This window comes from Pteropus medius, unplaced genomic scaffold (genome assembly GCF_902729225.1).
Source record: "Pteropus medius unplaced genomic scaffold, Ma_sr-lr_union100, whole genome shotgun sequence".
NCBI lineage: Eukaryota > Metazoa > Chordata > Mammalia > Chiroptera > Pteropodidae > Pteropus > Pteropus medius.
The window spans coordinates 2,589,652-2,605,931 of record NW_024352784.1 but is presented as its reverse complement, the minus strand read 5'-3'; the positions used below and the strand labels follow the sequence as shown (position 1 = coordinate 2,605,931).

The 16,280-nt window shown below is 36.3% G+C and overlaps 1 protein-coding gene and 1 pseudogene across 7 annotated transcripts in view; one reads left to right on the top strand and one right to left on the bottom strand.

The window, feature by feature from the left end:
* NUP98 (nucleoporin 98 and 96 precursor) overlaps positions 1–16,279 on the bottom strand; it is an 81,804-nt gene extending 65,525 nt beyond the window's left edge. For 5 of the 7 annotated variants that reach the window (XM_039847913.1, XM_039847917.1, XM_039847918.1 and 2 more), the window contains exons 1-5: positions 16,110–16,279; positions 4,371–4,474; positions 2,279–2,380; positions 1,986–2,162; positions 336–475 (exon numbers count right to left, since the gene is read on the bottom strand). In XM_039847913.1, the coding sequence (XP_039703847.1) occupies positions 336–475; positions 1,986–2,162; positions 2,279–2,380; positions 4,371–4,446 (495 nt within the window). In that variant the 5' untranslated portion in view covers positions 4,447–4,474; positions 16,110–16,279. Of the gene's footprint in view, positions 1–335; positions 476–1,985; positions 2,163–2,278; positions 2,381–4,370; positions 4,475–15,017; positions 15,096–16,109 lie in introns of all 7 variants that reach the window. The other 2 variants (XM_039847914.1, XM_039847915.1) reach the window with 2 other exon arrangements.
* On the top strand, positions 11,383–11,501 carry LOC120590681 (uncharacterized; annotated as a pseudogene).
* Position 16,280: the final 1 nt, after the last annotated feature.

The window sequence follows — 16,280 nt, the reverse complement described above, 5'->3', positions numbered from 1 at the left end:
TCTTTTATAGTTTGCTCCGACATTCCTTATTTCCATAAAGAATGGTTGACCATTCAGAGGCCAAATTATAAACACAATAAATACAAGTTGAACCTTATCTTAGTCATTATAATCAACTTTGTGAATATAGATTTGACTGGGTTGAGCATAAATCAAATATGCATTATAATCTAGATTTATGTTTTAAAACTTCAACAATATACAGATTTTTGTTCTTAACACATCTTTTAGGAAGAGACTAAGCTGTGCATAACTGGAAAGATTTTATGATTCATCCTGCAAATAAATATACAAATGGGAGAGAAATTCCACAAAGACTGGAAAAAAATACTTACATTAAATTTAATAGTAGTCCCAGTAGGAGCTGCTGTAAAACTACTTGGCCCAAAGAGAGAGCCAGATGTGCTACCAAAAGGATTGGAGGTGGTATTTGTAGTTCCAAAAAGTCCCCCACTGCTAGTACTTGTTCCAAAATCTATAAATTAGAAAGAAAAATTAGATGGTAACAGTAAAGAATGTAAGAATCTATAAAATATCTTGGAAGTGGGATGTGGTACCAGTGCGGCAGTACTTTCTTATTCAAATCTCCCTACTAAATACCTACAAACAGATATTTCATATAAAAACACACTTAATTCTAGGCTCACAACTTTGAAGTGAAACAAAATTTGAATCCTTTAGTCCGCTAAGTGCCATGAAGCCCTTCTTAGGCATACTTGGATTACAAGTGAAAAGAAACAGTACTTTGTTTCATCATAAATTTTATCTCATTCCTCCTTTCTTGGCAAGACTAGATACAGAATCAGCCTGTATTTCTGAAAACACTGCAACAGACTTAACAAAGGCCATACTATATTTTATTTACATATATTACCACAAACACCCAAATATAACTAAAAAGGTTAAAATATACAAATGGTCCTATTATGGCAACCAAACACAGGTTAATGTAAAATTTCACCCAGAAGAATAATTTTTAAAAAATCAGTAGGCATGTTGATCATTTTATAGAAAAAATAAATCCTCTGATTTCCTTACTTTTCCAAAAAGCAGAGTTTTAAAATTACATAAGAGTGAATTTAACTGTTATCTAAGGAATATATTTTTCAAAATATGATACTTCTAAAGAAGTTATATATATGTGCCAGAAATATCAATAATAAAAAATTATCTACCAATATTTAATATTAAATGACATCCTAATTACCAAGTTAAGAAGAATATGATTTCTCACTAGAAAACTGCTATTTCTTTTCTAAAAACATGTCCTAAATACAGTTTAAAGTGAACAGTTTAGATTGTACTTTATATTGTCTTGGTTAAATATTTCAATATCCCCACAAACAACTTTCCCTTTGTAAAAATACTGACAGCTGCCTAACTTATTCGATCTGCCATTCACTCGCACTGGGAATGGCATCAATTCACAGAGCACACCTGTTTAAAGAACTGCGTAGAGAAGTATCCCCAAGCCACATCTGGACTTAAAAAGAAAGAAGCCATCAATCGAAAACATCTGCCATGGACAAGAAATGAAGGAGTAACAATGTCATGGCCAGTATGTCATTGCTGCTTTAGTCTCTTCATACCAAATATGAAATGGAGACAAGTAGGTGACCTCGCCATATAATACTGTTCACTACACACATTCCTCCTTGAAATTCTCCTGTATTAACAACTCTGATACTACTCTGACCTGGCTTTTCATCCTATCTCTGGTCATTCTACATCAGGTGCCTCTATCTCTGCATATCCCTTAAAAACTAGTGCTTCTCTGATTTCTATTCTTAAAGATATGTACATATCTCCCTCCTAGTTTCTAGCCTATTAAGCTTTCAATAAATTTTGAAGTTTTCTTCTCCCCATGTTTTTGCCATCTGGAGGGAAAAGAAGGGGAGATGAACATATGGAAAAGGAGAAAAAAGAACACATTCAATAAGCAAATCAAATTGTTAGATGTAGAAGTTCAATAATGTCCTACTTACTTCCAAAGCCAGTTGGTTTATTTTGTGCAAAGGCATTGTTTTGGGATGAGAAGAGACTGGTCCCTGTGCTTGCAGTTCCAAACAAGCTATTTGATGTTCCTGTTGATGTGCCAAACCCAAAGCCAGTGCTTGTCGAAGTAGCTGGCTGGCTAAATGAATTGGTACCAAATAATCCTCCTGGGAGATGGAAAGGAGTTAAAAATAGTTAAATTAAGACAGATTGGAGCCTTATACTTATGTGAAGTCTTAAACCAGCTGCGAATAAACCAACTCTATTCCAAATAAGCCTCTACCTGGTTTGGTTTGTGAGTTTCCAAACAGGCTTCCAGTACTGCTGCTAGAACCAAATGCAGATGTTCCAAATGCCCCTCCACTAGCAGTGCCAAAGCCAGTATCTGAAAAAGCAAAAGCCAGGGTCAGAATAAAATTTAAGCCAGGTAACACAATAAAAAACAGTTTAATATTTCTTAACATTCTGCACTTGGACAGGACCATTGGTCTAATCTGAAAACCATTTTTCAAAATTCCATCAGACTACTAATTACAGAGTTAAAATTAAGCCACAGACATTTTATTCATTGTCCCCAGGTGAAGTAAGGAAACTTAAAGTGAAAAGGTGTGACTTTTCAATAAAAGTTATAGATTTTGATAGGTTAAAAAAAGAGAGCCAAGGTAACTAGTGACTGTAAGTTACGTACAAAAGTACGTAACTTTTTCAAAATACACATGTTCAAGTTCCAACCCCAGAGATCCTAATTTCATATTTCTAGGATGGGAATTATGTACTTTGAAAAAAAAAGGAAATCTCCAAAAATGATGCTTATGGACACTCTTGCTTTAAAAACCAAGGACCTAGATGTAGAGTACTTTAAGAAGAGGTCATGAGACACCTGAAAATTTTTCTCTATTGTTATTTTTATTAGGTATAACTTAGGTTTGGTAGTTACGCTTTTTAAAAATCTGCATTACTTAGAGGAAGTTTCTGGGATTTGCATTAAAAATACTCTGTTCTGATGCTCCTCTCATCCCTCCCCCTCCAAAAACAAAAAACAAAAAAGAGGATAAAAACAAGACTGGGAAAATGTTGATTGCTAAAGCTGGGAGATAAGTACATGACAGTTCAGTATACCAATTTTTCTACTTTTGTGTAAGTTTAAGGCAAGTCTCATACACTGTTGGTGGGATTGTAGATTGGTATAGTCATTATGGAAAAAAAATATGGAGGGTCCTCAAAAAAATTAAGACTAAAACTATCATATGATCCAGCAAATTTTTTTCTGGGTCTTTATCTGAAGAACATAAAAACACTAATTCAAAAAGATATACGCACCCCTCACCCCTATGTTCACTGCAGCATTATTTATAATAGTCAAGATATAGAAACAGCCAAGATATAGAAACAACCTAAGTGTCCACGAATGGATAAATGGATAAAGATGTGGTGTGTGTGTGTGTGTGTGTTTGTGTGTATATATATATATGTGCGGGGGGTGGGGGGAAGACAAATAGACACTGGAATACTACTCAGTCATATAAAATGAAATACTGCCATTTGCAACAGTATAAATGAAGTTTGGGGGATATTACACTAAAAAAAGGACAAAAACCATACGGTTTCACTCATATGTGAAATATAAAACAAAAAAGAAATGAACAAACAAACCAAAAACACTCAGACAACAGAATGGTAGTTAACAAAGGGGAAGGGAGTACAGGTGGAGGGCTAAGGTAAAGGGAGTCAAATGTATAGTGACAGAAACTAGACTTTTGGTGGTGAGCATGCTATATAGTATATAGACATCAAATTATGTTGTATACCTGTTGTATACTATATTATGTTATACATTATTAACCAATGTTACTTCGAAGCACATACAAAAATTTTTAACAAAAGTTTAAAAATGAGCAAATAAGAGTTGCTGTAAGTAACTAGTGTTATGTATAATACATGGGAGGGGAAGTAAATCTCTGGAAGGCTGGTGGGGATTAGGGACTTTGAAATTTTAACAGTTCTATTTCTGAATGTCATATCTTATTCACAGAGCAAATCTCAGAGTAGTTATTCAATAACTGCATTAGACTTATTAAACAAGTCATTTAAACTGGTCTGAAAATCTGTTAACAAATTATAACTTTCTGCTAAAAGAACCAATTAATAAAAATATGTTAAGTGCCTTCTACTGATGATCAGTAAGCCATGAAAACTCAGAACTTACTTCTATTTTCTTAGAAAATTTTTACAAGATCTTATCCTGGTCATTTTTCAAAAAGATTTTGTTATAAAGACAAAGTATGAATAAAATTCCCATCTAAGGTCATCAGAGTAGATTTGTTCTTAATAAGAATAGCTTAAGATTCCTCTCCGCTTTTTGTTTTAAAACTTACTCTGCCCAAAAGTTGAAGTTGTGCCAAAGCCACCTGTACTACCCCCAAAGGGTGTTCCAAATGACTTATTAAACATCTTCAAAATGAGTCTTTGCTTCAGAAAGCTGAAAAGAAGAAAAAATTGTCACTTTTTAAAAAATACAATGTAATTGTTTCATAAAATATATCAGTCTATACCTGTTCAAACTATAGCATAATATTCACTCACATCCTAACTCTGTATGATAAAATAGACCTTGTAAGATTGAGCTGATTAAGAATCATTAAATGGGATGTTAAAAACTTCGGATTCCACCAACAACCATCCCTTTAAAACAATATTTTTTTTTGACCTTTTTTAAAACATAAGCCCCTTCTCAATAAAGATTTCAGGTCCACTATCCTAGATTTTGACAAGCCTCTCCCATCTTCAAATCCCAGAGATTCTGGTGCCCTGACATTCTCTTTGAGATTACTTCTTAAGATTATTTATTCTTTATGGCTTCCTACCACTCTATCTTCTATTACTTCTGGAAACATTACAGAATACCTTTGGTGAAAACCCCCCATTCCTCATACTGGATATTCCCCTCCAGTAACCAAACTATATACCCAATCACTTAATGAATTGCATTAAAATGTCCCAACAAGAACAAAAGGGAAGTTTGGGTTTTTTTCCCTCTCAATTTGGATAAAAACAAGTTAAACGTAGTTTACTCAAAAGTAAAAGCTTTCCCCTTCCATAAATTTTCCTTAAACTTAAGATATCTGCAACCACCTAACTGCTGGCAGACAAGAAAATAATGAGTAAACTGCTTTTAATATAAAAACTCAGAAAACTGCCAATCATGTTTACTTGGATTTTGTGACTGGTACTATGATTTTCCTATAATATACATATAATGGAGTTATTTTTTTCCTAGTTAAATCATGCCTCGTTCATATAACAGAATTAAATATATTTTGAGGTGCTTTCCACAGTGTACCAGTGTCCCATTAACACTTCTAGGTAGTCTAACACCTGAAACATTTTGTGCAATGTTGGAAAAGATGAAGCTGTCCTAAATACCTAATGCTTTTACAGAAATTAACATTCTGTCCCTTAAACTCCCCTAGGGGGAAAAAAATCCCAACACTCAGTTCTTTATCTCAACTTCTAGAAATTTAATAACTCCTGAAACAAAATTCACTGAAACCTATGGTTCAAGAGGGCCACGTCAGAATTAGCTGGCAAGTTTTTCAAAATACAACAGCCCTAGATCCCATTTTAGAAATATGCAATCAAAATGTCCACGGTTGGGATGTACACAACTGTATTTTGAAAGGCTCCTCCAGTGACTCTAATGCTTTCCCTTGGAACTAAAGGCTGTATTTCATGTAATTATCATTTCTCTTTCAATAATGAGATCTGCTTTAAGTTTCTCGCCTTCCCAATTTATCAGGTGTCAGAAAGTGACAAACTGGGCCTTTACCATACTAACTGGTGACTCTCTTTTCCAGGAGAAATACTCTTGGAAGTACTCAGCAGAAGTCTAGACCTCTATGGGTCTATCTACATATTTGCTTTTCAAGAGTTCATTCTGAATTGACAGTTGCGCTAGGGGTTAGATGTCTGGACTAACTCATTTTAATTGCAATCTCTCTCCTCTGCTCTCTTGGGTCACAGTCCCTACTAGATTCACTTTCCTGTATCTGCTAAGATTTTTGACTCATCATCAGTAAGGCAAAAACTATGAGTTGTAATACAGTTATCATGCTAAATTTGTGATCCACTTCTTTTCACCCCCATAAACAGCAATTTGTTCATGTAAGTCTGACATCTATGTAGCAGACAGGTTAGGATTCAAAATCTGAGCAATAAAATTTTTCTCTGTGAAACTGGTCTTTATAGATGATTTTAGTGCTTATCTGAGTTGCAGTGGGCACTAGGTTTTACAGACCAAATTCATAGCTCCTAACAATCAGAATTTGATTTTTAATAATCTTATCCTAACACAGAAACCTAGCATCACACATATATTTCAAAAAGGGATCTGTAGTAATACCCTGAGAAACACCTCATAGTTTATAAGCTCTTATATATTATCTCAACATCCTTAAAAGGATATTATGCATCATCGCCTGTATTTAACAGATGAGAAAACAGGATCAGATGTTTAGCAAGTTTCTCAAGGTTAAAGAAGTGCTCCAGTTTAACCCATCTTCTGACATCCCATTAACACTCTAAATCCTAGGAAGGACTACACTAAACAAAAGCAAGAACATGTGTAGTACTACAGAAATTCATCTGTTCCAGACCCAAGAACAAGGGACAATGCAGGGATCGAATCCAATTTAGACTCCTGGAAGAAAAGCATCTCACTCAAGCTCAGCCTATCTTTTTGGTTCTGGCAAAGATAAGCTTGGCTTAGTCTCAACCTTCATAATAGTGGAATTCTAAGTGTACTTTAAAAAATTATCACCATGGGAGCAAATCAAGATTTTGGAAATAACCTCATGATTTTTATTACTGCTAGAAATTAAGAAATAGCTAATACATTTAACCCTTTGCTCTCTGAACAAATCGTTTTCCTGACTATGCTATGAAACATCACTGACTCAATGAAATATGCACTTCGTCTACCTTGGACCCTGCCAAATGACCTACTAATTCATTCTTTCATAAGTCTTCCCTAACTCTAGCAATTAGTCATTCCTCTGGGTTTCCACGGCACTTTACAATTTGTTTACATCTATCTAATACAGGGTGTATTGTATACATACGTATATATATATGTATGGAGAAATGCTCATGTATATATTATCTTTAATTAGCTGACAACATTTAAAATAAATTTTTGGTTTTTCATGATAAACCTGATGATAAGCAAACTAGACTGTAATTATTTCATGGCAATAACAGTCTGCAGTTTAGCAGCAACTGCACCCTTATGTCAGAGCCATGTACTGTCCAAATGTGCCACAATACTCATCCAGTATCACTCACTTTCATCAGCTGCCTAGTTCCAACAGGCTTTGGGTTTGTAACTTAATATAATCAGAGAAAGGACCCATACTTTAAAAACTCGAAGAGCACGTAAGTGCCAGGAAGCATAATAAGGAAGTCAAAATTAAGTCATAAGATGAACTGAAAATGTGAGAAAAAATTCCTGGGGATTTAGAATGTAAACTAGGCCTCAAGGGACCAGAAATTGAAGAAAGGAAAAGATCCCAAGTAAGGTAACACAAGAATAGGTATTTGTGTACCTATCCCATCTGGCCTAATACCTGAACACCAAGCCCAGTTTCCCTCATACGACAATCATATAATAAATGTACTTAGTTTATTATGTGGTGATGCCACTAATCTTAAATGACCCCAACTAAAAGAGTGAATCAGAGCACTCTGCTAAGTATGTACCCAGGATATAGTATCAAAAATAAGGCACCACCAGAACATCTGAACAGTTAAACTTTGAGAGTTATTTCAAATAAAGGTTGTTTAATGAAAAAAAGCATGTTGTGATAGTTTTGTACAGTGTCAATTAGTTGCTGAACTTATCATGGTGATCACTTTTTTAGGTAAATAAATGTTGAATAACTATGGTATACACCTGAAACTAATATAATATTGTATGTTAGCTATATTTTAATAAAAATCTTTTAAAAAAAGGAAAAAAGCAGTTGTGAAAAGATATATTTGGCAGATTCTTTACGTAAGATAAAAAAGACAATACATGTTACTTAGTAAAAGTAAAGAAGAAGTCTAAAAAAATATATAGAAGTGGTGTCTCTGGAGAGAGGAAAGTAAATGAAACATAGGGCAGAAGATTCAGAGGATCCAAACTTTTCTGTAATATTCCCTCTATTAACAATAACAAAAGATTAATAGGGTGCAGTTATTTGCATTATTTTTCCATTTTAAAAAATGTAGAAAATCCATTCAAAAAAGAGAAAGAAGTAATCCTAAGTAGAGACTGAAATGTGCGAAACTTCTAATCCATTTGAGTTTAAAGGCATATCACACATTCCTGGAATAAATCATACTAGCTAACATTTGAGTTCTTACTATGTCCCGGCCATTATTCTAAGCACGTAAACTTCCTAAGAATCCCATAAGGTATTTTTATCTCTATTTTACAAATGGTGAAATTGAGGCAGAAGAAGAACGTGCCCCAGATCACAAAGCTATCATAGTCATGCACTGCATAACGGTTCAGTCAACAAGGGACTGCCTATTTGACAGTGGTCCATAAGTGTACTGCACGGCCTGGGTGTGTCCTAGTAGCTCTACCACCTAGGTTTGTATAAGTACACTCTATGATGTTAGCACAACAAAGAAATCGCCTAATGACACATTTCCCAGACCACATTCCTGTGAAGTGACACATGACTGTATTGACTCCAGAAGCTATGTTCCTAGAGTCTAGCTAGAGCCTAGAGCTGTCCTAGAGAAAGAACAGTGACAACTAGAGGGAAATGATTTTTGCATTCACTATAAATGAGACTACACACCCAAAATTTGGCAGTATTGACCCAGCACTATCAGGGGAAAGAGACATGTCTCTGGCAAACATGGGCATTGTAGTTACCAGACAGGTAATGTCTTATGGACTAATGATTTATAAGGCATACCCATAGCCTAGATGATGTTTCCTGCAAAGATTAAACACTTCCTTTATGGATGAACATACTTACACTCCTTGCAATTTGTTTTTTGTGTGTAAGACATATTTAGAAAGGATAAAAATGAAATAGTGCTTTACAGAAAGAGACAATGCTCTTAAATTTACTCTGCTCTCTATGCTCGATTTTCTAATTAATAATCCAGAATGTCAGATACAAGAAAGAGGTAGCCTTAATAACATCAGTAGTCCAGTATTCCCACACTGTCCCAACTGAAGTTCATTCAATAAACTGATGTCCTGGCTTTTACATCGACTTTTTGTGAGCTTTGTGAACTCTACGCACAATGACAAAACTTAGTTTTCTTCCAGAAAAGTGGTGGACAGACACATGGTAACAACCAAGCAACTGCCAACTTTAAATGCTATCTGAATGACTAAGCAAGCTTGCTGCTCTCTGACAATACAAAGTTACACAAATGGGAAGTACAGGCACACCTTGGATATACTGCAGGTTTGGTTCCAGATCACCACAGTAAGGCAAGTATCACAATAAAGTGAGTAACAATATTTTCACTGGTAGAAGGTCTTGCCTTCAATTTGGAGGGGCGGGGTGGGGCGGGGAGGAATGCATCATCTCTGTAAAGTGCAATCATTAAAGCGAAGTGGAATAAAATGAGGTATGCCTGTAATTTTTCCTTTCCACTTCACTGAGTTCCTTTGTATCAAACTCAGTAAAGAGCAAAAACAAGTATTTGGTTAGATGAATGTACTAGTTTAAAAATTATTTTTTCATATAGTCTCTCATCTAACCTTCACAAAAATACTAGAGGAAGACAGAAATTATCATCCATAGTTACACTGAAGGGAAAAATGTTGATTTTTGCCTTGGATAAGAGAGGAAGCTTGGTTAGGAGTTAGGTAGAACTCCAGGAAGAAGAAATTAGTTTACTCTTAATCACCTAATATCACACATCCCAGCAAATCTGCTATCCTCTTACCTTACAGTACCTTTCCTATGACTGAGCCCCAGAAATCAAGTCTTTTTTCATTTTGTTAGAACATTAACTTTTTTTTTCTAAAAACTATGTCCTCTTTCTCAAAATTGCTGCTCAAGCCTCACCTGTTTCACAAGACTTCCTCAAATTAGAGCCTTCAGACTCTTATCTTATAGAAACACTTCCCCTTCCCCTCTCCTTCCACTCGTTACATACACTAACGCCTCCTAGCTGTTAGTTATGCAATATATTTGTTGTTATACCTGCACCTTGAGCGTAAGAGCTGTTTGCTGCTCTGATAAACAGCATCTTGAGTTTGCTCAATTTCTCCCATTAGGGTGTAAATTAACTAAAAATAACCCATAGTATCTAATACAGCTCCTACCTTACATAGTCGAGTAGCAATTTTTTCATCCCTTTAACATAACTGTCATTTTAAAAACAGAAGTAGTGAAAAGAGTACAATAGCTTTGGAGTGAGACATATCTGTATTTAAATCTCTGCTACTTATGTCTACAATTCTCTGTAAATCAAAAATTAATTCGAAATAAAAAGTAAAAAAGGAATTGAAAACCTCTGCCACTTGCTACTGTATAACTGTAGTTAAGGCATGATACTCAACTTCTTAGACCTCGATTTCTGCATCTGAACAATATACATTATACGGCCTCCAACAAAGGACTGTTAGAAGACAGTTGTCTCAAACTAGAGCTCCTCAAAAGGAGGTTTTTGTTTTTCAACCTATGCTTTACAATATTTTAAATTAGAAAAGTATAATTTCTCTTCACTCTAAACCATGACTGATCAATGCCTAACTAGAACTTCATACATAACATGTTCCCCAATACTTCAGTGTCATCTACTGACCATTTAACACAACCATAAAGCACTACTGCAAACAACAGAACACAATATACTCAGGTCACTCTGATCATCTATTCTTTTCCACTCATCTCACATCTCTAGCCTCATTCCCTACTACTCATCTTTATTTACAAACCAATTTGTCTATTTCTTAAGAAGCTTATTACAGGCAAGAAGAGTTAGGTGTGCAGATAACAGTAATCTTGTCTCACAGAAGCACAAGGAAGCAAGGCTAAACAAAGGTATGAAGTGATGAGTGACTGCAACACATATTCATGGAGGACAAACTGTTCCCTATGTGAATAGATAGTCCTAATTCAGGCAACTCGATTTTTTTTCAGGCTTTCAATTCTTTCCCCTTGATCAGTGGTTTTCAAATATTTTTAGCTATGGAACCCCATATATAAAAAAGACATCGGCAGAGGCTACCTTGGCTGAAGTAAAGAGGGGTAGGTACAGTGGAGACTTTTCAAAGAAGCTTAGGGGCTATATGCTCTATTGTGAAAAATCATTGTCCTAGATCAGTGGTTCTCAAAGTGTGGTTCAAAGTTCTCTAAAAGTACCCAAGTCTACAGCCATGCCACCCTGAACACGCCGGATCCCGTCTAATCTCAGAAGCTAAGCAGGGTTGGGCCTGGTTAGTACTTGGATGGGAGACCACCAAGGAATACTGGGTGCTATAGGCTTAAAAAAATAATAATAATAAATAAAAATAAAAGTAAAAATACCCAAGACCTCTTTTGAAGGAGTCTATGAAGTCAAAACTATTTTCATAGTAAGTATTAGACATTATTTGCTTTATTTTACTGTGCTGACCTCTGCATTGAGGTGCAAAAATCAATGGTATATAAAACTGCTATAACCTGAGCACGAATAAGGACAATGACCCCAAACTGTACTAACAGTCACTGAATTCTTTACTGCCACCCACTTATAGTACAAAAACATCTTTGACTTGAATGTCCTTGATGAAGCACTAAAAAGTATTGATTGTATCACTTCTCAAAATTTCAGTACACATCTTTTTAATATTCTGATTATTCTTTGGAATAAAATGGAAAGTACTCAAAAGCAAGTGTGCCTATTGAAATACAAGGGTTATCTCAAGGTAAAACATTTGTGTGGTTACTTTTTGAGTAGAAAGCTGAACCAGCATATTTTTTTCATGGAACACCATTTTTATTTCAAAGAATAAATGACAAACTATGGTTATTCAGATTTAAAGTGAAAATTAGAATTTTGAAAGCTTGTGTCCACCACAATGAGCTTGTCAGCTTCCCAACTCTTAAACAGACTCATCTAATGAGATGAGTGGAAGAAATATTAACAACTGTACAATTAAATTTGTTAACATTTGGAAGAGTTGTATAACTTAGTGAACCAATAATTTCTAAATGACCAATGTATGATGTCATAAAATCATGCGTGAATAAATACCCACTCAAAGTGCATGGACAAATGAATTTTAATATAACAGAGTACCTAAAGTTCAATGATATAGTTTCAGATTCCACATTGCAACAAACCTTTAAAAAAGTTTGAGTGCAATGTCAATAAATATCTACGATTATTTGAAAAGGCTATTAAAAACTCCGTTTGATTATTAAAGATATCCAAACTGTAAAAAACAAATAAATCAACCTTCCCTTTCCAACTACATATCTGTATGAGGCTGGATTTTGTTCACATACTTCAACCAAAACAACACATTAACCATCTGAATGCAAAAGATCTGCAAATCCAGTGGTCTTCTGTTAAGTCAGACTTTTAAAGAGATCTGCAAAAAAGGAAGACAACGCTGCCCTTGTCATTAACTTATTAAATTTTTCATAAAATGGTTTGTTAGCAGATTAACTTTCAAAATCTCTTAAAATCTGTTTTAAAATGAAATTATTTTAATTTCTGCACAGTAAATACCAGTAGGTATAACCTACGTAAATAAAAACTGTTTCAAGTCTTCAACAATTTTTAAAAGCATAAAGGAGTTTAGAGACCTCACACTTTGAGAACAGCTATCCTAGACTATTGCTATAGGCTCCTTCTAATTAATTTGCCTGACTCCAGTTTCCCATCTTCTAACCTACCCTACTACTACTCCCAGCGTAAACTCACTCTTAGTATCAGGCTTAGCTAATTAGAGCTGTATTTTAAAGAAATAATTTGTAGTCCTCTACTGAAAATTTCCAATTGTTCCACATCACGCTGAATTAAGTACAAGTTCTCCAATATGGCAAATAATTCTCAGTATTTATTAAATTCTCAGTGTCAGTACAGTGGGTCAAAACCTCCCATCAGTGCATATTTATGTGGAATCAAGTGTATCAGTGAAATGAAAAGATAATGGAACCACACAGCATCACACTTTCAATTACATTGGTTCAACTACAAGCTCTTTTGCTTTATTTACCCAACAGTCTATCCCTTTTCAAATAAGAACTTGATTTTTCTTATACTAGAGAATGGGAGGCTTCCACAGAAATGAAACAAGAAACTAGAGAAAATGAGTCTAGGACTCTTACTCTTTTCAGCTTCACAACACCAGAGGTTCACCAATATAAAGGTTTTTCAAGGACAATTTTAACACAATGCAACTTATTAGCTAACTTTAAAAGCATACATCTGGCAACATAAAAGTATGATTTTACTAAAATATTGGGAATGTTTTCTCTAGAGAAGTGATCTCGATCAGGGACAATTTTGCCCAGAAGACATATGACAATGTCTAGAGACATTTTGGATTGTTACAACTTGGGGACGGGGGTATTACACGAATCTCTAATAGGTAGAGGCCAGGAATGTTGCTGAACATCCAACAATAAACAAGACGGCTCCCCGACAATGAAGAATTACCTAGGCCAAAATGTCAATAGTGCCCAGGCTGAGAAACCTAGCTCTAGAGATGTACTATGTCAAATACAGCAGGTCCTCCAATGTCATTTCGCTCAACGTGGTTTTGTTATTATGATGAGATGGCATAGGAACTCGTTTATATCAATTAGCCTGTCATAAAATTGGTTTCCTCATGTTGTTTCGCAGTACTTCCAAGAACTTATTAATGATGCTAAATGAGGGCTTATGGTACTGAGGTTCAATTCCACATACAAAGAATGCACCAAATTCTCAAGAAATGGTTTTTACATACTCTGCCTCTAATACCTATCGTTAAATCTCTAAATACTCTAACCTTCAACAGATTTCATAATTACAGATGTGCTATGTATTGGAAATTAAACATCAATACTACTATCCCTTACTTCCTAGGTTAACTGCCACCATAAAAAATATCACAATAAAATAATCCATTTTTTTTTATAAGCTGTGAAATTGGCTCCCTAAAAGTTCTACTTGTTCTTAGCTATGTAAGAGCTAGTGAACATGAATAGTCAGTTATCAAATTACCACGTAACTTATGAATGGTATAGGTCCTCTTATCTGGGCCCCATATTTCAGGAGCACACAAATACTCAGTCACCTTACAGATTATTTTTAACGCCTCCATATTTGTTTATTCATTCAAGCAAACACATTTACTGAGGGCCTATGATGTGCCAAACAACCTGAACAGAAAGACAAAAATATTTTACCACAATCTAACAAAAAGACAGTTAAAACACAAAGTGATTTGTGCTATAAATAGAAGTATCAAATAAGTGTTATGAAAGTTTGTAGGGGAGAGAATGCCAAGAAAGGCTTTTCAGAAAGTGATGCCTGAACTGAATAAATGTCACAGAAAATATACCCTGTTCATGTCTTCATATTTAGACCACAGTTCTCTTCTGTTCTTGTACACTATTTTTCAGTTTTTGCTTTGTCATCTAAACAAGAGCAAAGTGACCTCTGACTGATATAAACACATCAAAGAGGCAACTAATTCAATTTCATCAAACCTTAATGAAGAGTCAAAAAATAATTCCATCAAAATATTTCCCAGTACCTCCATCTTGTCCAACTTTTGGTTGTTTTTAAAACAGCCTGACTTCTTCCACCAAATAAATATACCATCTGTCACCCAGTTAACAAGTGCTTCTTTCTGAATTTTTAAGACTGTAACAGGGAATTCTTACTGTTCTTTCCTCTAGTTAAGTTTCTTCTTTCAAAATAGTTTAATTTTCTCATCTTCTTCTATTACAAAACTTTGAATTGTGTACCAGAGAGAAATCATGAGTTCCAAAGTACAAGAAATACAAATGACTGCTGCCTACCTTTCTAAGTTTCGTTTATATTTCCTGCTTTCTGTTCAGTACTGCTGTGGGCCACTAACTGGACTTTCTTCTGAGTCCCTAGCAGTTGACACAAATAAAAAATCTTACATTTGCAACAGGAAGCTAGCCAAGGACTTTTAGTTTTACCCATTTGTTTTCCAATATATAACATTACTGACATTCTTTAACCAACTTTCAAGTTTTCATGGTCTAGATAAGGGTACCACTAATCAAGCGTCTGTCTGCCGAACAGAGCTGGTAGTAACTAAGTACGCAACGCTATTGAAGAATATATCTGCTTCCAACTACCGAATACTCCTGGCCTCTTCACAAAGGGAATTCTCAATAATGGAAGGCTGGAACACCCAGAAAGGGTGATGTAGCACACAGATTTCCAGACTGAGTCAGATCTGGCATTGGCTAATTCTGTCCCCTCTCTGGGCCTCGGTTTCTCCAACTATAAAACTTGCACGTGATGTAGGGTAGGAAGATTAGCTTAATTTCCAAAATCCTTATGGCTATCCAGAAACCCCACATTCCCCTCTTCTAGCTTTACATGGAACACGTGGGAGACCAGAAAATAATCTTTTACTCCACTAAACCGACCTTAATTCTCGGATATGTCTTAAAAAGCTAACAAACTCCCGACCCATCATCCACCCTAACCCCGGGACAGCGAATTTCCCCTGTAGGAGAGGCCAAAGCAAATAAAGCCCATCCCACACGACAGTCAAGGAAGTACTGGGAACCCATTAAGGATTTTAAGGCGTTGCCATCGCAAAGGACCGGCCCACCTAACCACGGCCGGGCAAATGAATGAGTACAACCGGGTAGATGGACGCTTCCTGAGCGTAGGCTGCGACATGAGACCCCTCACCCCGACCCCAATCCCCACGGATAGCAATTCCCTCCAGCTTCCAAGGAGCCGGGCCTCAGGGCCGCAGGGCTCCGCCCCCTCCGTCAGGGCAGAAGGTGCGCGCCGGGGCGCGAGACTTCGGCGCGGAGGGCCTGGGACGCCCCGCGCACCGCCCGCCCAGAGGGGAGGAGGAGCCTGTCGGCCCCGGGCCGCCACCGCCCCGGCTCCCGACTTACCGCGGTGCGGTGGGGGAGGGGAAATGTCAGGAGTGAGGGCCTAGGCCCGACCGCCACCCGCCGCTCAGAGCAGCGCGCGGCCACCACGAAACCGTCGCCGCCGCCGCCACCGATACCGACCGCCGCTTCGGGCGCAGCGCGCAGTGGGCCCGACTGCGTCACACGCCGCCC